Here is a 23,608-nt window from a genome sequence, read left to right on the forward strand (position 1 = left end):
CCTAGGCACATACAAGGATGGTCCCTGTAGGATGGTGCTGTACCCTGCTGGCCGTTCTGGTACAAGGTAGGTACTTTTAGGTAGTTGCACCTGGCTCAGCCTGTGGAGGCTCCTCCTCATCTCTTCTTTCTGGATGTCTTCCAGCAGTGAATGTTTTCTTGGCCTATAATGTGGACGTCTCCCCAGAGAAGATCTTCTCTGTCAATGGAAGCAGATTCTTTGGCTATCGAGTTCGACAAATCCGATCCACCGATGGAGAGAGGTGAGGCGCTGACCCACCTGACAACTCTATGGGGCTGATTTACTAAAGGAACATAGACTGTGCAGTTGCTCCAGAGCTTACTACATGAGGGGAAGCTCTGCTGACTTCCATCAGCCTATCATGTTCTTTGCACATGATTGGGTGTTCTTTGCTAAGTGAATCTTTACCTCATTTACTAAGCTCTGGAGAAACTGCACTTGTAGAGTGTACAGTCTGTCTTTAGTAAATTAACCCCAATTTACACACCGTGCGCCTGATATTACCTCTGTGTACACAGTCTCCTGGGGGAGGGGGAGAAGGTTCTGGAATGAGGTGATGAGGGAGGTAGAAGATCCTTGGAGGAGGTGATAAGGGAGGCCGACGGTTCTGAGAGGAAGTTCATTAACAGATAAAAGTCCTGGGAGGAGGTGAGGAGGGAGGTAGAAGGTCCCGAGAGGAGGTGAGGAGGGAGGTAGAAGGTCCCAAGAGGAGGGAGGTAGAAGGTCCCGAGAGGAGGTGGGGAGGGAGGTAGAAGGTCCCGAGAGGAGGTAAAGAGGGAGGTAGAAGGTCCCGAGAGGAGGGAGGTAGAAGGTCCCGTGAGGAGGGAGGTAGAAGGTCCAGAGAGGAGGTGAGGAGGGAGGTAGAAGGTCCAGAGAGGAGGTGAGGAGGGAGGTAGAAGGTCCCGAGAGGCGGTGAGGAGGGAGGTAGAAGGTCCCGAGAGGAGGTGAGGAGGGAGGTAGAAGGTCCCGAGAGGAGGTGAGGAGGGAGGTAGAAGGTCCAGAGAGGAGGTGAGGAGGGAGGTAGAAGGTCCCGAGAGGAGGTGAGGAGGGAGGTAGAAGGTCCCGAGAGGAGGTGAGGAGGGAGGTAGAAGGTCCCGAGAGGAGGGAGGTAGAAGGTCCAGAGAGGAGGTGAGGAGGGAGGTAGAAGGTCCAGAGAGGAGGTAAAGAGGGAGGTAGAAGGTCCCGAGAGGAGGTAGAAGGTCCCGAGAGGAGGTAAAGAGGGAGGTAGAAGGTCCCGAGAGGAGGTGAGGAGGGAGGTAGAAGGTCCAGAGAGGAGGTGAGGAGGGAGGTAGAAGGTCCCGAGAGGAGGTGAGGAGGGAGGTAGAAGGTCCCGAGAGGAGGGAGGTAGAAGGTCCCGAGAGGAGGTGAGGAGGGAGGTAGAAGGTCCCGAGAGGAGGTGAGGAGGGAGGTAGAAGGTCCCGAGAGGAGATGAGGAGGGAGGTAGAAGGTCCCGAGAGGAGGGACGTAGAAGGTCCCGAGAGGAGGTGAGGAGGGAGGTAGAAGGTCCCGAGAGGAGGTGAGGAGGGAGGTAGAAGGTCCCGAGAGGAGGAGAGGAGGGAGGTAGAAGGTCCCGTGAGGAGGTGAGGAGGGAGGTAGAAGGTCCCGAGAGGAGGTGAAGAGGGAGGTAGAAGGTCCCGAGAGGAGGAAGGTAGAAGGTCCCGAGGGGAGGTGAGGAGGGAGGTAGAAGGTCCAGAGAGGAGGTGAGGAGGGAGGTAGAAGGTCCCGAGAGGAGGGAGGTAGAAGGTCCCGAGAGGAGGTGAGGAGGGAGGTAGAAGGTCCTGGAAGGAGGCGACGATGGATGTAGAAGATCCTGGGAGCAGGTTATAATAGGGGCAATAAGTTGTGAGAGGAAATTACTTAGGAGGTGAAAGTCCTGGAAGGAGGAGACAATGGAGGTAGAGAACTCCGGTAGAAGGTGAGAAAGGTGGTAGGAGGTGAAGAGGGAGGTAAAAGGTCCTGGTAGGAGGTGAGGAGAGGGATAGAAGGTCCTGGGAGGAGGTGAAGAGGGAGGTAAAAGGTCCTGGGAGGAGGTGAGGAGGGGGATAGAAGGTCCTGGGAGGAGGTGAAGAGGGAGGTAAAAGGTCCTGGGAGGAGGTGAGGAGGGGGATAGAAGGTCCTGGGAGGAGGTGAAGAGGGGGGTAAAAGGTCCTGGTAGGAGGTGAGGAGGGGCATAGAAGGTCCTGGGAGGAGATGTTAATAAGGGAGGCAAAGGGTTCTGAGAGGAAGTTACTTAGGAGGTGAAAGTCCTGGAAGGAGGAGACAAGGGAGGTAGAGAAGGTCTTGGGATGAGGTGGGGAGGAAGGTAAAAGGCCCTTGGAGGAGGTGACAAGGTGGGTAGGAGGTTCTTGGAGGACATGATGAGTGAGGTAGGTCCTAAAAGGAGATGATGAGAGATGTAAAAGGTCCAAGGAGGACATGATGAGGGATGTAGAAGATCCTGGAAGGAGATGAGGAGGAAGGTAGTAGTTTTTAATAACTATAGGGCGGGGGCCACCTGGTTATGTCACCTGGTGAGCCCGCCCCCCTTTTGATGTCATTGACTGAGGGCATGCGGAGTCATTGACGTCACAAGGGGCGGTGTCACCGATATTCACTGGTTGTTAGGGACGCTGGCAGCCCCTCTCCTGAGTCAGGGCTCTTAACGCTGCCTGAGCACAGCAAGGTCCCCTGTCCCTCAAAACTGGGGTAATGCATTGGTTAAGTTAGGCAGCCGTGAGGCCCCTGTGAGTGCGAGGCCTTAGGCGACGGCCTAATTAAAGAGCTAAGTCTGGTGATGAGTTTGGTGTTCATGGATTTGTGTTCTCTCCGGAATTTCTTAGGCTGTCCAGCCGCTGCCTGACTGACATGGAGCTCTGCTAGTATTCCTGGGTCCAGAGACTCCTCCCCTTTCCCTGCCATGGCGGACTCACCTTGTTATCACCATGTGACCTCATTGGAAGGGTGGGTGTGTACTTGCCATCCGGTGTTCTCCTCTTACACTTTGTATTCTCCCCCTCAGAATCCTGGTTGGTGATCCGGATTTGGGGCGGCTGCACTCCTGTGATGTCATCAGAGGGACGTGTGACATCATCTCCCTTCCCAGTAAGAGAATACAATAGATTTGTCTGTGTCTCTCCTCCATAACCTGGATTCAGCCTGTCCTTCTCTTCTGTCTCAGGTCAGAAGACCACCAACCATATTGGACTGACGCTGGAGGTGGAGCCAAAGTCTGGCCTCTGCATTGTGAGTATAATGTAATGGGAGGGGCCATCTGTGTATATTATAGAATGTATTATGTGCATACAGCTGCAAGAAAAAGTATGTGAACCCTTTTGGAATGATATGTATTTCTTCACAAATTGGTCATAAGATGTGATCTTCATCTAAGTCACAAGTAGGGATGAGCCCAACATTTCCCCCCCCCCCTTCGGTTCGCACCAGAACCTTCGAACGGACCGAACATTTAGAACCCCATTGAAGTCTATGGGACTCGAACGTTCAAATTCAAAAGTGCTCATTTTAAAGCCCAATATGCAAGTTATTGTTGGAAAACGTTTTTTCTGGAGCAGCGATTTTAATGATGCTTAAAGTGAAAGAATAAATGAAAATTTCCTTTAAATATCACACCTGCTGGGTGTCTATAGTATGCCTGTGAGGTGGCACATATTTAGAACTGTCCCTGCACAAAATGAGATTACTATAAGAAAAAAGTAATTTAATACTGCTTGCGGCTTTAATGTAATGTTTGGTCCCTGCAATATGGATGAAAATCACTGAGAAAAATAGCATGGGTTTCCCCTCCCCCCTCCCCCCAGGTCATTACAAGCCCCTTTGGCCCTAAATACTTTGTACAGCAGTATACAGGCGGTGCAAACAAGACAGGGACTGTAGGTTTGATGTTAAGTAGAATCTGTTTGTAATTTTGAACTGGTACTTCTTTAAAGTGGAGCTTCAGCCATAAAATCTTTTTTTAAGCTTTTCTGAAAACATAGGGAAGGGTTAGCACCCCTGTAACATTTGTTTTGTTGTCTGTGTGCATCTTTCACTTTCTGTCCCAATGATAAATGATTTTTTTAGTGAAACAAGGATGGTGATAAAGCATCAGTGGACAGGAGATACCTCTTACAGAAGAGAATTTCCCTTCCTAGGGGTAGATTTCCTCTCACTTCCTGTTGTCTCCTTCTGTTTGCAAGTAGGAGTCGTTTGTAAGTTGGATGTTTGAAAGTAGGGGCCTGCCGTATATACTCTGCAGAAATGTGGGCCCTAGGTGTTGGTGTTGCCACAACACTGTAAGCCCTCACAGTTAGTCTTGGTGGGCGCTGGAACGCCCTGCTGTGAAATATTAGATCAAGAATTGTAATTACATGCCATTGTTAAACAGGGGAAGAAAAATTGGGCCTTAGGCACTGGTGGCGGAGCCCAGAACCAACAATGTTCTTACTAGCTATCAGCAAGATCATTAAGGAGGAAAAGCATATTCAGTCAGCAGCAGGGCTCAAGTCCTGCGGGAACGCGTGGGAACGGAGTTCCTGCACTATTTTCACAGCAGGAACTCAGTTCCCTTTGCAGGACTAGAGCAGCCGAGCCGCCCGAGCCAATCCTTCACTAAGCAGCGATGCCCACCTCGAGTCACTGTCAGGGGCAGGCGAACCTTAGTAATCCTTTATGTTACTGGCCGCTTCTTGTATATGAATTCATCGGGTAGTGTGCGGGTATTCTATCACTTCCTGTATATGGATTCATCGGGTAGTGTGCGGGTATTCCGTCACTTCCTGTATATGGAATCCTCGGGTAGTGTGCGGGTATTCTATCACTTCCTGTATATGGATTCATCGGGTAGTGTGCGGGTATTCCGTCACTTCCTGTATATGGAATCATCGGGTAGTGTGCGGGTATTCCGTCACTTCCTGTATATGGATTCCTCGGGTAGTGTGCGGGTATTCCGTCACTTCCTGTATATGGATTCATCGGGTAGTGTGCGGGTATTCCGTCACTTCCTGTATATGGATTCCTCGGGTAGTGTGCGGGTATTCTATCACTTCCTGTATATGGATTCATCGGGTAGTGTGCGGGTATTCTATCACTTCTTGTATATGAATTCATCGGGTAGTGTGCGGGTATTCCGTCACTTCCTGTATATGGATTCCTCGGGTAGTGTGCGGGTATTCTATCACTTCCTGTATATGGATTCCTCGGGTAGTGTGCGGGTATTCCGTCACTTCCTGTATATGGATTCATCGGGTAGTGTGCGGGTATTCCGTCACTTCCTGTATATGGATTCCTCGGGTAGTGTGCGGGTATTCTATCACTTCCTGTATATGGATTCCTCGGGTAGTGTGCGGGTATTCTATCACTTCCTGTATATGGATTCCTCGGGTAGTGTGCGGGTATTCTATCACTTCTTGTATATGAATTCATCGGGTAGTGTGCGGGTATTCCGTCACTTCCTGTATATGGATTCCTCGGGTAGTGTGCGGGTATTCTATCACTTCCTGTATATGGATTCCTCGGGTAGTGTGCGGGTATTCCGTCACTTCCTGTATATGGATTCATCGGGTAGTGTGCGGGTATTCCGTCACTTCCTGTATATGGATTCCTCGGGTAGTGTGCGGGTATTCTATCACTTCCTGTATATGGATTCCTCGGGTAGTGTGCGGGTATTCTATCACTTCCTGTATATGGATTCCTCGGGTAGTGTGCGGGTATTCTATCACTTCTTGTATATGAATTCATCGGGTAGTGTGCGGGTATTCCGTCACTTCCTGTATATGGATTCCTCGGGTAGTGTGCGGGTATTCTATCACTTCCTGTATATGGATTCCTCGGGTAGTGTGCGGGTATTCTATCACTTCCTGTATATGGATTCCTCGGGTAGTGTGCGGGTATTCTATCACTTCTTGTATATGAATTCATCGGGTAGTGTGCGGGTATTCCGTCACTTCCTGTATATGGATTCATCGGGTAGTGTGCGGGTATTCCGTCACTTCCTGTATATGGATTCCTCGGGTAGTGTGCGGGTATTCCGTCACTTCCTGTATATGGATTCATCGGGTAGTGTGCGGGTATTCCGTCACTTCCTGTATATGGATTCCTCGGGTAGTGTGCGGGTATTCTATCACTTCCTGTATATGGATTCCTCGGGTAGTGTGCGGGTATTCCGTCACTTCCTGTATATGGATTCATCGGGTAGTGTGCGGGTATTCCGTCACTTCCTGTATATGGATTCCTCGGGTAGTGTGCGGGTATTCTATCACTTCCTGTATATGGATTCCTCGGGTAGTGTGCGGGTATTCTATCACTTCCTGTATATGGATTCCTCGGGTAGTGTGCGGGTATTCTATCACTTCTTGTATATGGATTCCTCGGGTAGTGTGCGGGTATTCTATCACTTCTTGTATATGAATTCATCGGGTAGTGTGCGGGTATTCCGTCACTTCCTGTATATGGATTCCTCGGGTAGTGTGCGGGTATTCTATCACTTCCTGTATATGGATTCCTCGGGTAGTGTGCGGGTATTCTATCACTTCCTGTATATGGATTCCTCGGGTAGTGTGCGGGTATTCTATCACTTTTTGTATATGAATTCATCGGGTAGTGTGCGGGTATTCCGTCACTTCCTGTATATGGATTCATCGGGTAGTGTGCGGGTATTCCGTCACTTCCTGTATATGGATTCCTCGGGTAGTGTGCGGGTATTCCGTCACTTCCTGTATATGGATTCATCGGGTAGTGTGCGGGTATTCCGTCACTTCCTGTATATGGATTCCTCGGGTAGTGTGCGGGTATTCTATCACTTCCTGTATATGGATTCATGGGGTAGTGTGCGGGTATTCTATCACTTCCTGTATATGGATTCCTCGGGTAGTGTGCGGGTATTCTATCACTTCCTGTATATGGATTCATGGGGTAGTGTGCGGGTATTCTATCACTTCCTGTATATGGATTCCTCGGGTAGTGTGCGGGTATTCTATCACTTCCTGTATATGGATTCCTCGGGTAGTGTGCGGGTATTCTATCACTTCCTGTATATGGATTCCTCGGGTAGTGTGCGGGTATTCTATCACTTCTTGTATATGAATTCATCGGGTAGTGTGCGGGTATTCCGTCACTTCCTGTATATGGATTCCTCGGGTAGTGTGCGGGTATTCTATCACTTCCTGTATATGGATTCCTCGGGTAGTGTGCGGGTATTCCGTCACTTCCTGTATATGGATTCCTCGGGTAGTGTGCGGGTATTCTATCACTTCCTGTATATGGATTCATCAGGTAGTGTGCAGGTATTCCGTCACTTCCTGTATATGGATTCCTCGGGTAGTGTGCGGGTATTCCGTCACTTCCTGTATATGGATTCCTCGGGTAGTGTGCGGGTATTCCGTCACTTCCTGTATATGGATTCATCGGGTAGTGTGCGGGTATTCTATCACTTCCTGTATATGGATTCATCAGGTAGTGTGCGGGTATTCCGTCACTTCCTGTATATGGATTCCTCGGGTAGTGTGCAGGTATTCCGTCACTTCCGTGGCTGTGGACGTGATATACTTGGATTTTGCAAAAGCGTTGGATACAGTTCCGCACACACGGCTCATGTGTAAGGTAAGGTCTACAGGATTGGATATATCAGTTTGTAAATGGATAGAAAACTGGCTGAAAGACAGAATTCAGAGAGTCGTGGTTAATGATTCTTACTCTGAATGGTCCAAGGTTATCAGTGGTGTACCCCAAGGTTCAGTGCTGGGACCCTTACTTTTCAATATATTTATAAATGATATTGGGTCTGAGATGAAAAGTAACATTTCTGTCTTTGCAGATGACACCAAGCTATGCAGTGGAATAACGTCCTTGCAGGATGTCTCCAATTTACAAGCCGACCTCAATGCTCTGTCTGATTGGGCGACTGAGTGGCAGATGAGGTTTAATGTAGATAAATGTAAAGTTATGCACTTGGGGGCTAAGAATATGCATGCATCATACATACTAGGGGGAGTACAACTGGGGGGATCTGTAGTGGAGAAGGATCTGGGGGGATCTGTAGTGGAGAAGGATCTGGGAGGATCTGTAGTGGAGAAGGATCTGGGAGGATCTGTAGTGGAGATGGATCTGGGAGGATCTGTAGTGGAGAAGGATCTGGGGGGATCTGTAGTGGAGAAGGATCTGGGGGGATCTGTAGTGGAGAAGGATCTGGGAGGATCTGTAGTGAAGAAGGATCTGGGGGGATCCGTAGTGGAGAAGGATCTGGGAGGATCTGTAGTGGAGAAGGATCTGGGGGTTTTAGTTGATCATAAGCTCAATAATAACATGCAATGCCAAGCTGCGGTTTCCAAAGCGAGGAAAGTCCTTTCTTGTATAGAGAGGGATGGACTCCAGAGACAGAGATATAATTTTGCCCCTGTACAAATCATTAGTAAGACCTCATCTGGAATATGCAGTTCAGTTTTGGGCCCCAGTTCTCAGAAAGGATATCGGGGAACTGGAGAAAGTGCAGAGAAGAGCAACCAAACTGATAAGAGGCATGGAGGAGCTCAGCTATGAGGAAAGATTAGAGGAACTGAATTTATTCACTCTTGAGAAGAGGAGAATTAGGGGGGATATGATCAACATGTACAAATATATAAGAGGTCCATACAGTGTGTTGAGTTATTCACTTTACGGTCAACACTGAGGACAAGGGGGCACTCTTTACGTCTAGAGGAAAAGAGATTTCACCTCCAAATATGGAAAGGTTTTTTCACAGTAAGAGCTGTGAAAATGTGGAACAGACTCCCTCCAGAGGTGGTTCTGGCCAGCTCAGTAGATTGCTTTAAGAAAGGTCTGGATTCTTTCCTAAATGTACAGAATATAACTGAGTACTAAGATTTGTAGGTAAAGTTGATCCAGGGAAAATCCGATTGCCTCTCGGGGGATCAGGAAGGAATTTTTTCCCCTGCTGTAGCAAATTGGATCTCATGCTCCGTTGGGGTTTTTTGCCTTCCTCTGGATCAACTGTGGGTATGGAGTTGGGTGTATAGGATTTTACTGTGTTTTTTATTTTGTTTTTTTATTTTTTGTGGTTGAACTGGATGGACTTGTGTCTTTTTTCAACCTGACTAACTATGTAACTATGTAACTTCCTGTATATGGATTCCTCGGGTAGTGTGCGGGTATTCCGTCACTTCCTGTATATGGATTCCTCGGGTAGTGTGCGGGTATTCCGTCACTTCCTGTATATGGATTCATCGGGTAGTGTCCGGGTATTCTATCACTTCCTGTATATGGAATCCTCGGGTAGTGTGCGGGTATTCCATCACTTCCTGTATATGGATTCATCGGGTAGTGTGCAGGCATTCCGTCACTTCCTGTATATGGATTCATCGGGTAGTGTGCGGGTATTCCGTCACTTCCTGTATATGGATTCATCTGGTAGTGTGCGGGTATTCCGTCACTTCCTGTATATGGATTCATGGGGTAGTGTGCGGGTATTCCGTCACTTCCTGTATATGGATTCATCAGGTAGTGTGCAGGTATTCCGTCACTTCCTGTATATGGATTCCTCGGGTAGTGTGCGGGTATTCCGTCACTTCCTGTATATGGATTCATCGGGTAGTGTGCGGGTATTCTATCACTTCCTGTATATGGATTCATCGGGTAGTGTGCGGGTATTCCATCACTTCATGTATATGGATTCATCGGGTAGTGTGCGGGTATTCTATCACTTCCTGTATATGGATTCCTTCACTTCCTCGATGCCGCAATGTCTCCTGGGAGCTTTTGTCATTGTTCCCAGGAGACAGTGTGGAGGTCTGCCGTGAGTTATCGCGGGATTTAGAAAGAACTTGCGGTTTAGTAATTATGCATAGGAGTGTATAATTTATTTATTTTTTGGTGGGGGGTGAATCTTGGGTGGGAGTTCCCACACTTTTTTCCCCAGGACTTGACCCCTGGTCAGCAGCATAACAGGACAGTCCCTCAGCATCAGCATAGGCAGTCTCCAAGGGATCTGACATTTCCAAAAAATTATTCTGTTACATCAGCATCAGGTGCTTGGTAGCTGGTGGTGATCCACGCCTGATTCATTTTTATGAAGGTCAGTCGATCGACGGAGTCTGTGGAGAGGCCTTCTTCCAAACAACTCACCTTTGGTTTCCTCTGTCCACAGAATATTTTGCCAGCACTGCTGTGGAACATCCCGGCGCTCTTCTTGTGTAAACTGTAAACGTGCAGCCATGTTTTCTTGGACAGCAGTGGCTTCCTCTGTGGTCTCCTCCCATGAAATCCATTCTTGGTTAGTGTTTTACGTATCGTAGATTCGCTAACAGGGATGTTAGCATATGCCAGAGACTTTTGTAAGTCTTTAGCTGACACTCTGGGATTCTTCTTCACCTCATTGGTCAGTCTGCGCTGTGCTCTTGCAGTCATCTTTACAGGACGGCCCCTCCTAGGGAGAGGAGCAGCAGTGCTGAACTTTCTCCATTTATAGACAATTTGTCTTATCGTGGACTGATGAACAGAAAAGCTTTTGGAGATACTTTTATAACCCTTTCCAGCTTTATGCAAGTCAACAATTCTTAATGGTAGGTCTTCTGAGAGCTCTTTTGTGCGAGGCATCATTCACATCAGGCAATGCTTCTTGTGAAAAGCAAACCCAGAACTCGTGTGTGTTTTTTAATAGGGCAGGGCAGCTGTAACTACGCCTCCAATCTCATCTCATTGATTGGACTCCAGTTGGCTGACACCTCACTCCAATTAGCTCTTGGAGATGTCATTAGTCTAGGGGTTCACATACTTTTTCCACCTGCACTGTGAATGTTTACATGGCGTGTTCAATAAAAACATGGTAACATTTAATTCTTTGTGTGTTATTAGTGGAAGCCGACTGTGATTGTCTATTGTTGTGACTTCGATGAAGATCAAATCACATTTCATGACCAATCCATATCATTCCAAAAGGGTTCACATACTTTTTATTGCAACTGTATATTATATATCTAGTGGTGTATATAGTGTGGTGTTGATTATAACGATATGACCCTCCCCCCAGGTTTGTGGCTCCGACACTCCTCATGAATGTGACCAGACGATGTATATGAATGGCGCTTGTTATTCCATGGACTCCAGCCTGACCCCGTCCCCGAAAATCACCCCTGGGTATCAAGGTGAGGGGGTAGGGTCACCTGAGATAACAGAGCTCCTCCCACTACTTATCTATTAATTCATAGCTCCTCCCACTATGTATCTATTAATCCATAGCTCCTCCCACTCTGCTCTCTGGATTCCTATGTAACAATCAGTGGAGTCCCCTCATTGGTCCCATGATGATGGGTGGAGTTAGTGGTGAGCCCCAATCACTCTTCTTCTCTCCATAGAATGCCAGAAGGCCGACGTGGACCTCTGCTTCCTGTTTGATGGTTCCAGCAGTTCCGGGGAACCTGAGCTCCAATCTATCCGTTTTTTTCTGAACGATGCCATCAAAAACCTGAGGAACACCACAGTGCATGTAAGATATGGAGGGGGGGGGGAATCTCTGCTGTCCCCTCCCCCAGTCCCTACTCATTACCCAGTCTGCATTGCATCCCCCCTCCAATATACCATCTCTACCATCCTCTCCACCCTCCAATATACCATCTCCACCCCCCCCCGCCCTCCAATATACCATCTCTACCCCCCTCCCCCACCCTCCAATATACCATCTCTACCCTCCTCCCCCTCCAATATACCATCTCTACCCCCCCGCCCTCCAATATACCATCCCTCCCCCACCCTCCAATACGCCATCTCTACCCGCCCCACCCTCCAATATACCATCTCTACCATCCTCCCCACCCTCCAATATACCATCTCTACCCTCCTCCCCCTCCAATATACCATCTCTACCCTCCTCCCCCTCCAATATACCATCTCTACCCTCCTCCCCCTCCAATATACCATCTCTACCCCCCTCCCCCACCCTCCAATATACCATCTTTACCCACCTCCCCCTCCAATATACCATCTCTACCATCCTCCCCACCCTCCAATATACCATCTCTACCCCCCCCACCCTCCAATATACCATCCCTACCCCCATCTCCACCCCCCTGCAATATACCATCTCTACCCCCCTTCCCCACCCTCCAATCCACCATCTCTACCCCCCTTCAATATACCATCTCTACCATCCTCCACCCCCCTCCAATACATTATCTCTACCATCCTCCTCCACCCTGCAATCCACCATCTCTACCCCCCCACCCTCCAATATACCGTCTTTACCCCCCCAATACACCATCTCTACTAACTAACTACTACCCCCCCAATACACCATCTCTACTAACTAATACACCACCGCTGCCCCCCCTCCCCCCCACACACACACTCAGGTACAACATTTCTACCCTCCACCCCCCAGTACACCGCCCCTATACCACACCCCCATATTGCCCTCTCTGTCCCTCGTCTTCCACCATAATAATCTCCACTTCCCGTCTTTCTCCCTCAGTTGGCCATTGTGCAGTTTTCTGGCAGATTTAAGACAGAATTGGACTTCAATCAATACCAGACGTTCAATAACCTCACACAAGTCATTCGTAATCTGACGCTGCTAAGAGGGAGAACGTTTACTTTCAGTGCCATCAACTACACCCTGTAAGTAACGAGCGTGTGTGCGGGCGATTGGACGGGTACATGTTGGGTATAAAACTGAAGATAATTATACATTTTATCTAAAATGATGGCCTCCAGGAAAAGTCACCCTTCTGGCCCCTCCACCACTGTGACCAGGGCCCTTGGGGGCCCCCCATGCAATTCTGCTCTCCACCTGCTCTGAGACATTCAATAAATATCACTTTACTGTATGCGATCAGGCAGTGACTGGTTGCTAGAGGTTACAGCATATCATTACCACTTACTGACTGGTTGCTAGAGGTTACAGCATATCATTACCACTTACTGACTGGTTGCTAGAGGTTTCAGCATATCATTACGGCTCACTGATTAGTTGCTAGAGATTACAACACATGATTTCTTCTTGTTGATTGGTTGCTAGAGATTACTGTACAGTAATACTGCTCACTGGTTGGTTACTAGAGGTTACAGCACATCATCTCCTCACTGCAGAGGGACATGATATACATATGAATGCCGCCAGCCTCTGCTATTTACATATGAATGACGGTTATTTAAATGTAAACACAGGATCTGCAGGTGAGTCATATGTACACAACAATAGGACAGTGGTGGGCAGCATTAGTAACAGAACTTCACACTGAGATATCAGGACACGGCACAGGACAAAACCCTCAAGGGACAAGGGAATTTAAACTGGGATAGTTGGCAAGTATGAGGCAGCTGCTTTGGGCCCCACAACAATGACAGGGCCCAGGGCAGCTTCCCCTTTTGCCCTGCCTTAAAGACGGCCCTGACCATATCTCCCAACTGTCTGGGATAAGAAAGAGGGACACCTTATATCACAAAGTATGGAGGCCAAGAACACTCCCCCAGCTTCGAGGACCAGAAACCCCTACAAATGATTGGTTAAACCCACAAATACTTTATTATAGTGGTTACTCAGAATAACAAAGTCAGTCATTTGGAGGTTGAGGAGAAGGCTGTGTGTAGCCCACGCCTTTAGTAGGTACAATTTCCGTTTTATAAAGTAATAAAAAAGAGGGACAGCTGAGGAAGAGAAGGGAGAGTTCCTCTGAATTGGAGACCGGGGAAAGCTGGTTGTGATGTCTATAAATTGGTTGGTTAGACGATCTTCATCAGTTTCACTTCTGGTCCTCTTCAGGTTCCTCGTGTTCTTCGGGGGCCGGCCTTTGGCTGTCACTATGTATTGATGTAATGTCGGCATTTTGACTGATGTGGTTCTTGGCATGCCGTGTATTCCATACAGGGATAATATTTATACGGAGAAGGCCGGACACCGTCCGAAGGCTAAGAAGGTCCTCCTGATGCTGACAGATGGAGAAGCCAATGATGAGAAAAGTGACATCATCGACAAGGCGGATCGCATGGGGGTGAAACGTTATCTTATCGGGGTAACTATCCTTTCTGTAATGTGTGGAGCTCAACCCCCAACCGGAATTCAACTTGTCTGAACACTGGACAGTTTAGTGACTTGGTGGCTTCCCGGGACACAAGGAGTAAAATCTCCTCACCTGGGAATCCAGCTCCGCCCTCACCTGGGAATCCAGCTCCGCCCTCACCTGGGAATCCAGCTCCGCCCTCACCTGGGAATCCAGCCCCGCCCTCACCTGGGAATCCAGCTCCGCCCTCACCTGGGAATCCAGCTCCGCCCTCACCTGGGAATCCAGCCCCGCCCTCACCTGGGAATCCAGCCCCGCCCTCACCTGGGAATCCAGCTCCGCCCTCACCTGGGAATCCAGCCCCGCCCTCACCTGGGAATCCAGCTCCGCCCTCACCTGGGAATCCAGCTCCGCCCTCACCTGAGAATCCAGCTCCTCCCTCACCTGGGAATCAAGCTCCGCCCTCACCTGGGAATCCAGCCCCGCCCTCACCTGGGAATCCAGTCCCGCCCTCACCTGGGAATCCAGCTCCGCCCTCACCTGGGAATCCAGCTCCGCCCTCACCTGGGAATCAAGTTCCGCCTTCACCTGGGAATCCAGCTCCGCCCTCACCTGGGAATCCAGCCCCGCCCTCACCTGGGAATCCAGCTCCGCCCTCACCTGGGAATCCAGCTCCGCCCTCACCTGTGAATCCAGCCCCGCCCTCACCTGGGAATCCAGCCCCGCCCTCACCTGGGAATCCAGCTCCGCCCTCACCTGGGAATCCAGCCCCGCCCTCACCTGGGAATCCAGCTCCGCCCTCACCTGGGAATCCAGCTCCACCCTCACCTGGGAATCCAGCTCCGCCCTCACCTGGGAATCCATCAGAATATATGAAGCTGGTGGTACTTCAGCCCTCAGTGATTGTTCTCTAACCTTGTCCATCATCTCCCAATATCACCTTCCCTTTGGTTCTGTAGTCTGTAGACCTGCGTATTGTGCCGCCTCTCTGTGATTCTTCTGGTGAATGGATGTGTTGGGTCGGGGGTCGGTGGTCTGGGGGGATGTCATTATTCTTCAGCCCTTTTCTGGGTAGGTTGTGTCTCCCTGTTTGCTGCTCTCCATCTCCTATCTCAATCTTCATGACTCTTCCACCAGGTTGGGAACAATTTCAACACTTCTGATCTAGCGAAGGAACAGATGAACGAACTTCCATCCGAGCCGAATGACCTCCACACCCGAATGCTGAAGAACTTCAAAGAGCTGGAGAACCTATTTGCAGAACTGCAGCAAAAAATCCTGGCCATTGAGGGTGTCCAGACCTGTGCTGCAGCTTCAGGGGGTGTCTGCAATGGTGAGCACCAGCCTGTGGAGGACTGGGGGGGGGTGGTGTAATGGTGAGGCCCAGTCTGTGGGGGTGGAGAAATGGGGGGGGTATAATGGTGAGGTCCAGCCTGTGTTGGAGAAATGGGGGGGGGGGTATAATGGTAAGCACCAGCCTGTGGTGGTGGAGGACTGGGGTTGGGGGTGTAATTGTGAGGCCCAGTCTGTAATGAGGGATGAAATACTAAGGTTCAACCTATGGTAGAGATATGGAGACTGTGATGGTGAGACCTGGCCTATGGTGGGGAATGGGGTGGCGTGATGTTGGGGTCTTGGCCTGTGGTCGGGAATGGGGTGGCGTGATGTTGGGGTCTTGGCCTGTGGTGGGGAATGGGGTGGCGTGATGTTGGGGTCTTGGCCTGTGGTGGAGGAATGGGGTGGCGTGATGTTGGGGTTTGGTCTGGGGTGGGGAATGGGGTGGTGTGATGTTGGAGTCTTGGTCTGTGGTGGGGAATGGGGTGGCGTGATGTTGGGGTCTTGGTCTGTGGTGGGGAATGGTGTGGTGTGATGTTGGAGTCTTGGTCTGTGGTGGGGAATGGGGTAGCGTGATGTTGCGGTCTTGGCCTGTGGTGGGGAATGGGGTGGCGTGATGTTGGGATCTTGGTCTGTGATGGGGAATGGGGTGGCGTGATGTTAGGATCTTGGTCTGTGATGGGGAATGGGGTGGCGTGATGTTGGGGTCTTGGTCTGTGGTAGGGAATGGGGCGGCGTGATTTGGGGTCTTGGCCTGTGGTGGGGAATGGGGTGGCATGATGTTGGGGTCTTGGCCTGTGATGGGGAATGGGGTGGCGTGATTTTGGGGTCTTGGTCTGTGGTGGGGAATTGAGTGGCGTGATGTTGGGGTCTTGGCCTGTGGTGGGGAATGGGGTGGCGTGATGTTGGGGTCTTGGCCTGTGGTGGGGAATGCGGTGGCATGATGTTGGGGTCTTGGTCTGTGATGGGGAATGGGGTGGCGTGATGTTGGGGTCTTGGCCTGTGGTAGGGAATGGGGCGGCGTGATTTGGGGTCTTGGCCTGTGGTGGGGAATGGGGTGGCGTGATGTTGGGGTCTTGGCCTGTGATGGGGAATGGTGTGGCGTGATGTTGGGGTCTTGGCCTGTGGTGGGGAATGGGGTGGCATGATGTTGGGGTCTTGGCCTGTGGTGGGGAATGGGGTGGCGTGATGTTGGGGTTTGGTCTGTGGTGGGGAATGGGGTGGCGTGATGTTGGGGTCTTGGCCTGTGGTGGGGAATGGGGTGGCGTGATGTTGGGGTCTTGGCCTGTGGTGGAGGAATGGTGTGGTGTGATGTTGGAGTCTTGGTCTGTGGTGGGGAATGGGGTGGCGTGATGTTGGGGTCTTGGCCTGTGGTGGAGGAATGGTGTGGTGTGATGTTGGAGTCTTGGCCTGTGGTGGGGAATGGGGTGGCGTGATGTTGGGCTCTTGGCCTGTGGTGGGGAATGGGGTGGCGTGATGTTGGGGTCTTGGCCTGTGGTGAGGAATGGGGTGGTGTGATGTTGGGGTCTTGGCCTGTGGTGAGGAATGGGGTGGTGTGATGTTGGGGTCTTGGTCTGTGGTGGGGAATGGGGTGGCGTGATGTTGGGGTCTTGGCCTGTGGTGGGGAATGGGGTGGCGTGATGTTGGGGTTCGGTCTGTGGTGGGGAATGGGGTGGCGTGATGTTGGGGTTTGGCCTGTGGTGGGGAATGGGGTGGCGTGATGTTGGGGTCTTGGTCTTTGGTGGGGAATGGGGTGGCGTGATGTTGGGGTTTGGCCGTGGTGGGGAATGGGGTGGCGTGATGTTGGGGTCTTGGCCTGTGGTGGGGAATGGGGTGGCGTGATGTTGGGGTCTTGGTCTGTGGTGGGGAATGGGGTGGCGTGATGTTGGGGTCTTGGTCTGTGGTGAGGAATGGGGTGGCGTGATGTTGGGGTCTTGGTCTTTGGTGGGGAATGGGGTGGCGTGATGTTGGGGTCTTGGTCTGTGGTGGGGAATGGGGTGGCGTGATGTTGGGGTCTTGGTCTGTGGTGGGGAATGGGGTGGCGTGATGTTGGGGTCTTGGTCTGTGGTGGGGAATGGGGTGGTGTGATGTTGGGGTCTTGGTCTGTGGTGGAGAATGGGGTGGCGTGATGTTGGGGGTCTTGGTCTGTGGTGGGGAATGGGGTGGCGTGATGTTGGGGTCTTGGTCTGTGGTGGGGAATGGGGTGGCGTGATGTTGGGGTCTTGGTCTGTGGTGGGGAATGGGGTGGTGTGATGTTGGGGTCTTGGTCTGTGGTGGAGAATGGGGTGGCGTGATGTTGGGGTCTTGGTCTGTGGTGGGGAATGGGGTGGCGTGATGTTGGGGTCTTGGTCTGTGGTGGAGAATGGGGTGGCGTGATTGTAACGGCTACCCGGGCTAGTGAGAGGGTATCAGCCGTTGGAGACGTCCTTTTCCCTGGCAAGTGGCGATATGCAGGTACCGCCGGTATATCCCATCGAACGCCCTTTCAAGAAACGAGACGTGCTACGTTTTGAAGAGTCAAGCAGGACTGATTTAATGGGACATTTCCCTTAGCTTATATGTGGTTACAACTGTGACAGGAACAATGATAATCTCCGCCCCCCCTTCACACAGATACTTTGAAATAATGACATCTCCTTGAATCAATCAGTCTCTAGACATTCCGGCACCGAGACCCACTTAACATGACCTGGCCGGGCACATTCCTTTCTCAATAGAATTCAATTAACCTTTAGAACAATACACACTCACACATCATCACGTTAGCATACACCTGGCAGGAGGCTGTAACTACACAAAGGAGAGTCCATTAGCTATGCAAAGGGAATATTAGCATTCAGCAGTGGAAAAAGTCACTCTACAATTAACCCTTTGAGCTCAGAATAGTTCATAGGGACGTTACACTACTCCCCTTTTGTGGAACACTCCGGCAGACCCGGATTGATCCTTTTCGGGTCAACTTGGGGATGTCCGGTCTGCTGTTAGGGTAAAAGTTCCGTTTGCCTGGACAGTCCGTCGGCCTTCCCATTGGCTTACCAGGTCGGTAGCTGATGGTGAAGGTGAATAATAGAATTCAGTTCTGGAACAGGCACTTGCTTTGCTCTCTCAATGGCTCCCAAAACCTGTTGCTGATGCTCTTGGGACAGATACGGCACCACCTGGATGCAAATCCCATTTAATCTTTTGACAATTTCCGCCTGTTTGTGCATTTCAATGTTCAAGCCACGGGACATCTCATAATACGTGACATAGTGTCGTTGCATCTCTGATTTCTCACTGGCCAACTTGTCACATTCCCATTTTAGACTGTGATATTGTGCCGGATCTACAGTACATGTCGGGGAAGGTAGTCTTACCCGGTTCTCAGCAGCAAGTGGGTTGATTCCAGCAACGCGGGTGGTCACGGGACAAGCAGCAGCAGGTGTAGGTAAATAAGCCGAAGTCAGAGGGCCAATGTCGTTGCCCAGCACCACCTCGGCAGGTAGGTTGTCCATGATACCAACTGTGGTCTTTCCTGACCCGGCTCCCCAGTCTAAGTGCACCCGGGCGGTGGGTACGCGAAATACAGCACCCCCTGCGACCCGGACGGCAACTGTGCGAGTGGACACGTTCTCTGGCTTTACCAGATGTTTTTGAATCAGAGTGATAGTAGTCCCGGAATCTCTTAGTCCTTGTGCTACTTGTCCATTCACCCGTACCTCCTGACGGTGATGCTGACGGTTATCCGGAGAGGCCGCTTGTATTGGGTCTGCCTCATACCAAATTCCCAGACATTCCTCAGGGACCCCCTCGGTCTCCAGGCAGTGGGCCGCAGAGGGACGTGATGGAGTGACCTCTGTGTTGGGTGTTGTGCGTCTCCAATTGTTATTTGTAGCTCTCAAAGGGCAATAACGAGCAATATGTCCCGTGTCGCTGCAGTGATGGCACGTCACCCTAGGCGAATCCCGGGGGTAGTTGCTAGGCCCCTGAGGACGTGGTGGGACTGGAGCCCGAAACTCTGGGCGTGGGGTGACGGTTGGAGTACGCGGTTCTACCTTCTGAGCCAGCCGCGTCGTACCCTGGCTTACTTTCCTTGTCTCCGCGTACTCATCTGCTAGCCAAGCCGCCTCGTTTAAGTTAGCGGGACGGCGATCTCGTACCCAGTCTTGTACGTCTGCGGCCAGGTCTTGGAAGAAATGTTCCATTAGGAACAGCTGCAATACTTCCTCCCCGGTGTTGGCCTTGGACCCAAAGCGATGCCACCCTTTGTAACTGGTTGGCCCATTCCATGTGGGAGTCCACAGCCATCTTCTTGGACTCCCGGAAGTGCCGGCGGTAGGCTTCTGGCGTTACGGCATATCGGGTTAGCAGCGCCTTTTTAACTTGCTGATATTGTAAAATATCCTCCGGAGCGAGAGCCCGAAAGGCTTCATTGGCTTTGCCCGACAATTTCCCCGACAAAATAGTGACCCATTGGTCTGGTGGTACCTGGTGTAGTGAGCACTGCCTCTCAAAGTCCGCCAAATATCCATCGATTTCCTCCTCACTTTCTACAAAAGCTTTAAATGCAGTGAACGGTATTTTCTTTCCTGTAGCAGCAGGTGGGGGGGGGTAGGAACTGCAGGTGTAATGGGCTGTCTCGCTCTTACCAGTTCCAGTTCTTGTCCCCTCTTCGTTTGTATCTCCTCCCTTGCTTCCCGGAACAGCTGGTTGATTAGTTCCACGGACGTTTCTGGATACAAGGATAATCTCCGCTGTACAATCCCAGTAATTACATCTTCCTCGCTGACCGGTGCAAGGGGCTCCGTTCCTTCCATGGATCCATCCATTTCGTCCAGCTCCAGCAGTTCAGCTATCAGCTCCCTCCGTGGTCTGTTGCTGGCGCTCCTACCACGAATCTCCAATAGATCTTTCAGTGTGGATCTTTTCAGCCTGGCGTACTGCGACTCCATTCAGAACTTGCTCTTTGGATAAAAGGACCATCCCACCGCTGCCAACCAATGTAACGGCTACCCGGGCTAGTGAGAGGGTCTCAGCCGCTGGAGAAGTCCTTTTCCCTGGCAAGCTGCGATATGCAGGTACCGCCGGTATATCCCATCGAACGCCCTTTCAAGAAACGAGACGGGGCTACGTTTTGAAGAGTCAAGCAGGACTGATTTAATGGGACATTTTCCTTAGCTTATATGTGGTTACAACTGTGACAGGAACAATGATAATCTCCGCCCCCCCTTCACACAGATACTTTGAAATAATGACATCTCCTTGAATCAATCAGTCTCTAGACATTCCGGCACCGAGACCCACTTAACATGACCTGGCCGGGCACATTCCTTTCTCAATAGAATTCAATTAACCTTTAGAACAATACACACTCACACATCATCACGTTAGCATACACCTGGCAGGAGGCTGTAACTACACAAATGAGAGCCCATTAGCTATGTAAAGGGAATATTAGCATTCAGCAGTGGAAAAAGTCACTCTACAATTAACCCTTTGAGCTCAGAATAGTTCATAGGTCCGTTACAGTGATGTTGGGGTTCGGTCTGTGGTGGGGAATGGGGTGGCGTGGTGTTGGGGTCTTGGTCTGTGGTGGGGAATGGGGTGGCGTGATGTTGGCCTGTGGTGGGGAATGGGGTGGCGTGGTGTTGGGGTTTGGTCTGTGGTGAGGCCCGGCCCAGATTGTGGTGGGGGGTTGGGATCGCCTTATTGGCCATACTCTTGAGGGGAGCCCTGATTTGTGGGGTCATTGAGTTGGGAGGAGTTTGGAGAATCACATGACCGGCTCTTGGGATTGATGGAGAAGAGGGATTTAATGGACCCGCCCCCAATCTGATGTCACTCCCGGATTCTATGCTGGTCCTGACAGCACAGACCTCCATCTTGGATCGGAGACGGTATTTGGCTGTCCTTCCTCCCAGGAGGCGTCTCGTCGGATGTTATTCATTCATATGCCTGTTTTTTCACTTCCATCTTGTAAGTATTTTTAACCCTTCCTTGTCATTAAAGTGTTTTATTGCTGCACTTAGAAGCGCCTTCATTGAGTTGGGAATCCATCATATTGCAGTGAAGTGTCTGAGTGGCCCCTGATGGAAGCTGTGAGGAATCATGGGCCGGTATGACTCCATGTTTTGTGGGTAGAAGGCTGATATAGTCTTTTCTTTCCCCAGGATCCGCTCAGGGAACCAGCTTCTCCCGGGAACTTTCATCTGCGGGTCTCAGCGCCGCCCTCACACAGGTGGGTGGAAAGAACGGCTGTTGGGTTTCCATTATGTGGGCTGCTATCGGGTGGGTGAGGAAATGGCAGCACTGCAGCCTCTCTTCCCATGGTTCTCATACTGGGTGCAATGTGAGGTTTGTGTCCCCTCCCTCATTGTAGATCTTGTCTGGTTGGATTGTGTCCCCTCCCTCATTGTAGATCTGATGGTGTATCGCAGTGAACTCTTTCCATTGCAGGAGCGGCAGATCCTGGGAGATCCCGGGATCTTTGATTGGGCGGGTGGAATTCTCGATATCTCGGAGCCGGAGAAGCTGATTGGTGTTTCTTTCCAGGAGGAGGACAAATACGGATATCTGGGTGAGTGACATCAGATGTGTAATGAAAGGACTGGCAGAGGAAAGGTGACTGGAATGTCAGCTTCTGGGGTCAGCCTGTCACCCACTTCCTGTTCCATCTCACCCACTTCCTGTTCCATCTCACCCACTTCCTGTTCCATCTCCCCACTTCCTGTTCCATCTCCCCCACTTCCTGTTCCATCTCCCCCACTTCCTGTTCCATCTCCCCCACTTCCTGTTCCATCTCCCCACTTCCTGTTCCATCTCCCCCACTTCCTGTTCCATCTCCCCCACTTCCTGTTCCATCTCCCCCACTTCCTGTTCCATCTCCCCACTTCCTGTTCCATCTCCCCCACTTCCTGTTCCATCTCCCCCACTTCCTGTTCCATCTCCCCCACTTCCTGTTCCATCTCCCCCACTTCCTGTTCCATCTCAGCCACTTCCTGTTACATTCCCCCACTTCTTGTTCCATCTCCCCCACTTCCTGTTCCATCTCACCCACTTCCTGTTACATTCCCCCACTTCCTGTTACATTCCCCCACTTCCTGTTCCATCTCACCCACTTCCTGTTCCATCTCCCCCATGTTCTGTACACGAGGCTGCTGCCAGAATTCCCCCTCCACATATACAGCTGTATACTCCTCATGCAGAGAACTCTTCTGACACTTGTGACTTCTCTAACTGTCTCTGATCATCTGCAGGATACTCTGTGGAAGTTCTGCGGGTCTCGGAGGGGACCTTCTATGTGGCCGGAGCCCCGAGACATCAATATGTCGGGATTGTGACCGTCTTCCGAGAGACACCAGATGGGACCGAGTGGATCCGCAACATCTCAGGAGAGCAGGTGGGGAATGGAGTGCTCTGCAATTAGAGAGACGAGACCTCTCCATATAAGAGACCCTCCACAGGGCGAGACTACACAGAGAGAAGAGACTGCTCCATACAAGAGACCCTCCACAGGGCGAGACTACACAGAGCCATACAAGAGACCCTCCTAATATACTACAGACAGGGCGTGACCTCTCCATACAAGAGACCCTCCACAGGGCGAGACTACACAGAGAGAAGACACTGCTCCATATAAGAGACCCTCCTATTATACTACAGACAGGAAGAGACCTCTCCATATAAGAGACCCTCCTAATATACTACAGACAGGAAGAGACCTCTCCATACAAGAGACCCTCCTATTATACTATAGACAGGGCGAGACCTCTTCATACAAGAGACCCTCCTAATATACTATAGACAGGGCGAGACCTCTTCATACAAGAGACCCTCCTGTTATAATACAGACAGGGCGAGACTGCGCAGAGAGGACAGTGTAGAGCTGTATAGATGGAGTCATTGGATTTCTCCTCCATGGTGTGTCAGGTCGGCTCGTACTTTGGCGCAGAGATTGAGGTCGGTGACATTGACCAGGACGGTCTCTCAGATGTGGTGCTGATTGCGGCTCCTCATTTCTCTGATGTCCGAAGGTCTGGACAGGTGTCTGTATATCAATATATTCAGGTGAGACCCGATCTGTCCCCCATCATCCCCCCCGATCTCTCCCATCATCCCCCCCGATCTCTCCCATCATCCCCCCCGATCTCTCCCATCATCCTCCCCGATCTCTCCCATCATCCCCCCGATCTCTCCCATCATCCCCCCCGATCTCTCCCATCATCCTCCCCAATCTCTCCCATCATCCCCCCCGATCTCTCCCATCATCCCCCCCGATCTCTCCCATCATCCCCCCCGATCTCTCCCATCATCCT

General features: G+C 50.9%; 1 protein-coding gene across 1 annotated transcript; it reads left to right on the forward strand.

Moving 5' to 3' along the window:
• Positions 1 to 9: 9 nt before the first annotated feature.
• Positions 10 to 23,360, forward strand: LOC120923930 (integrin alpha-L-like; the record flags this gene model as incomplete). The annotated part of the gene is given in 13 exon segments (XM_040335042.1): positions 10 to 66; positions 148 to 262; positions 3,020 to 3,102; positions 3,179 to 3,243; positions 11,015 to 11,129; positions 11,340 to 11,470; positions 12,452 to 12,597; positions 13,847 to 13,991; positions 15,117 to 15,312; positions 21,464 to 21,531; positions 21,750 to 21,870; positions 22,550 to 22,692; positions 23,223 to 23,360. Coding segments are annotated over 13 exon segments (1,515 nt in total), but the record flags the coding sequence as incomplete, so codon positions are not given.
• Between the last annotated feature and the right edge of the window lie 248 nt (positions 23,361 to 23,608).

The sequence above is a fragment of the Rana temporaria genome, unplaced genomic scaffold, assembly GCF_905171775.1.
Source record: "Rana temporaria unplaced genomic scaffold, aRanTem1.1, whole genome shotgun sequence".
Classification (NCBI taxonomy): Eukaryota; Metazoa; Chordata; class Amphibia; order Anura; family Ranidae; genus Rana; species Rana temporaria.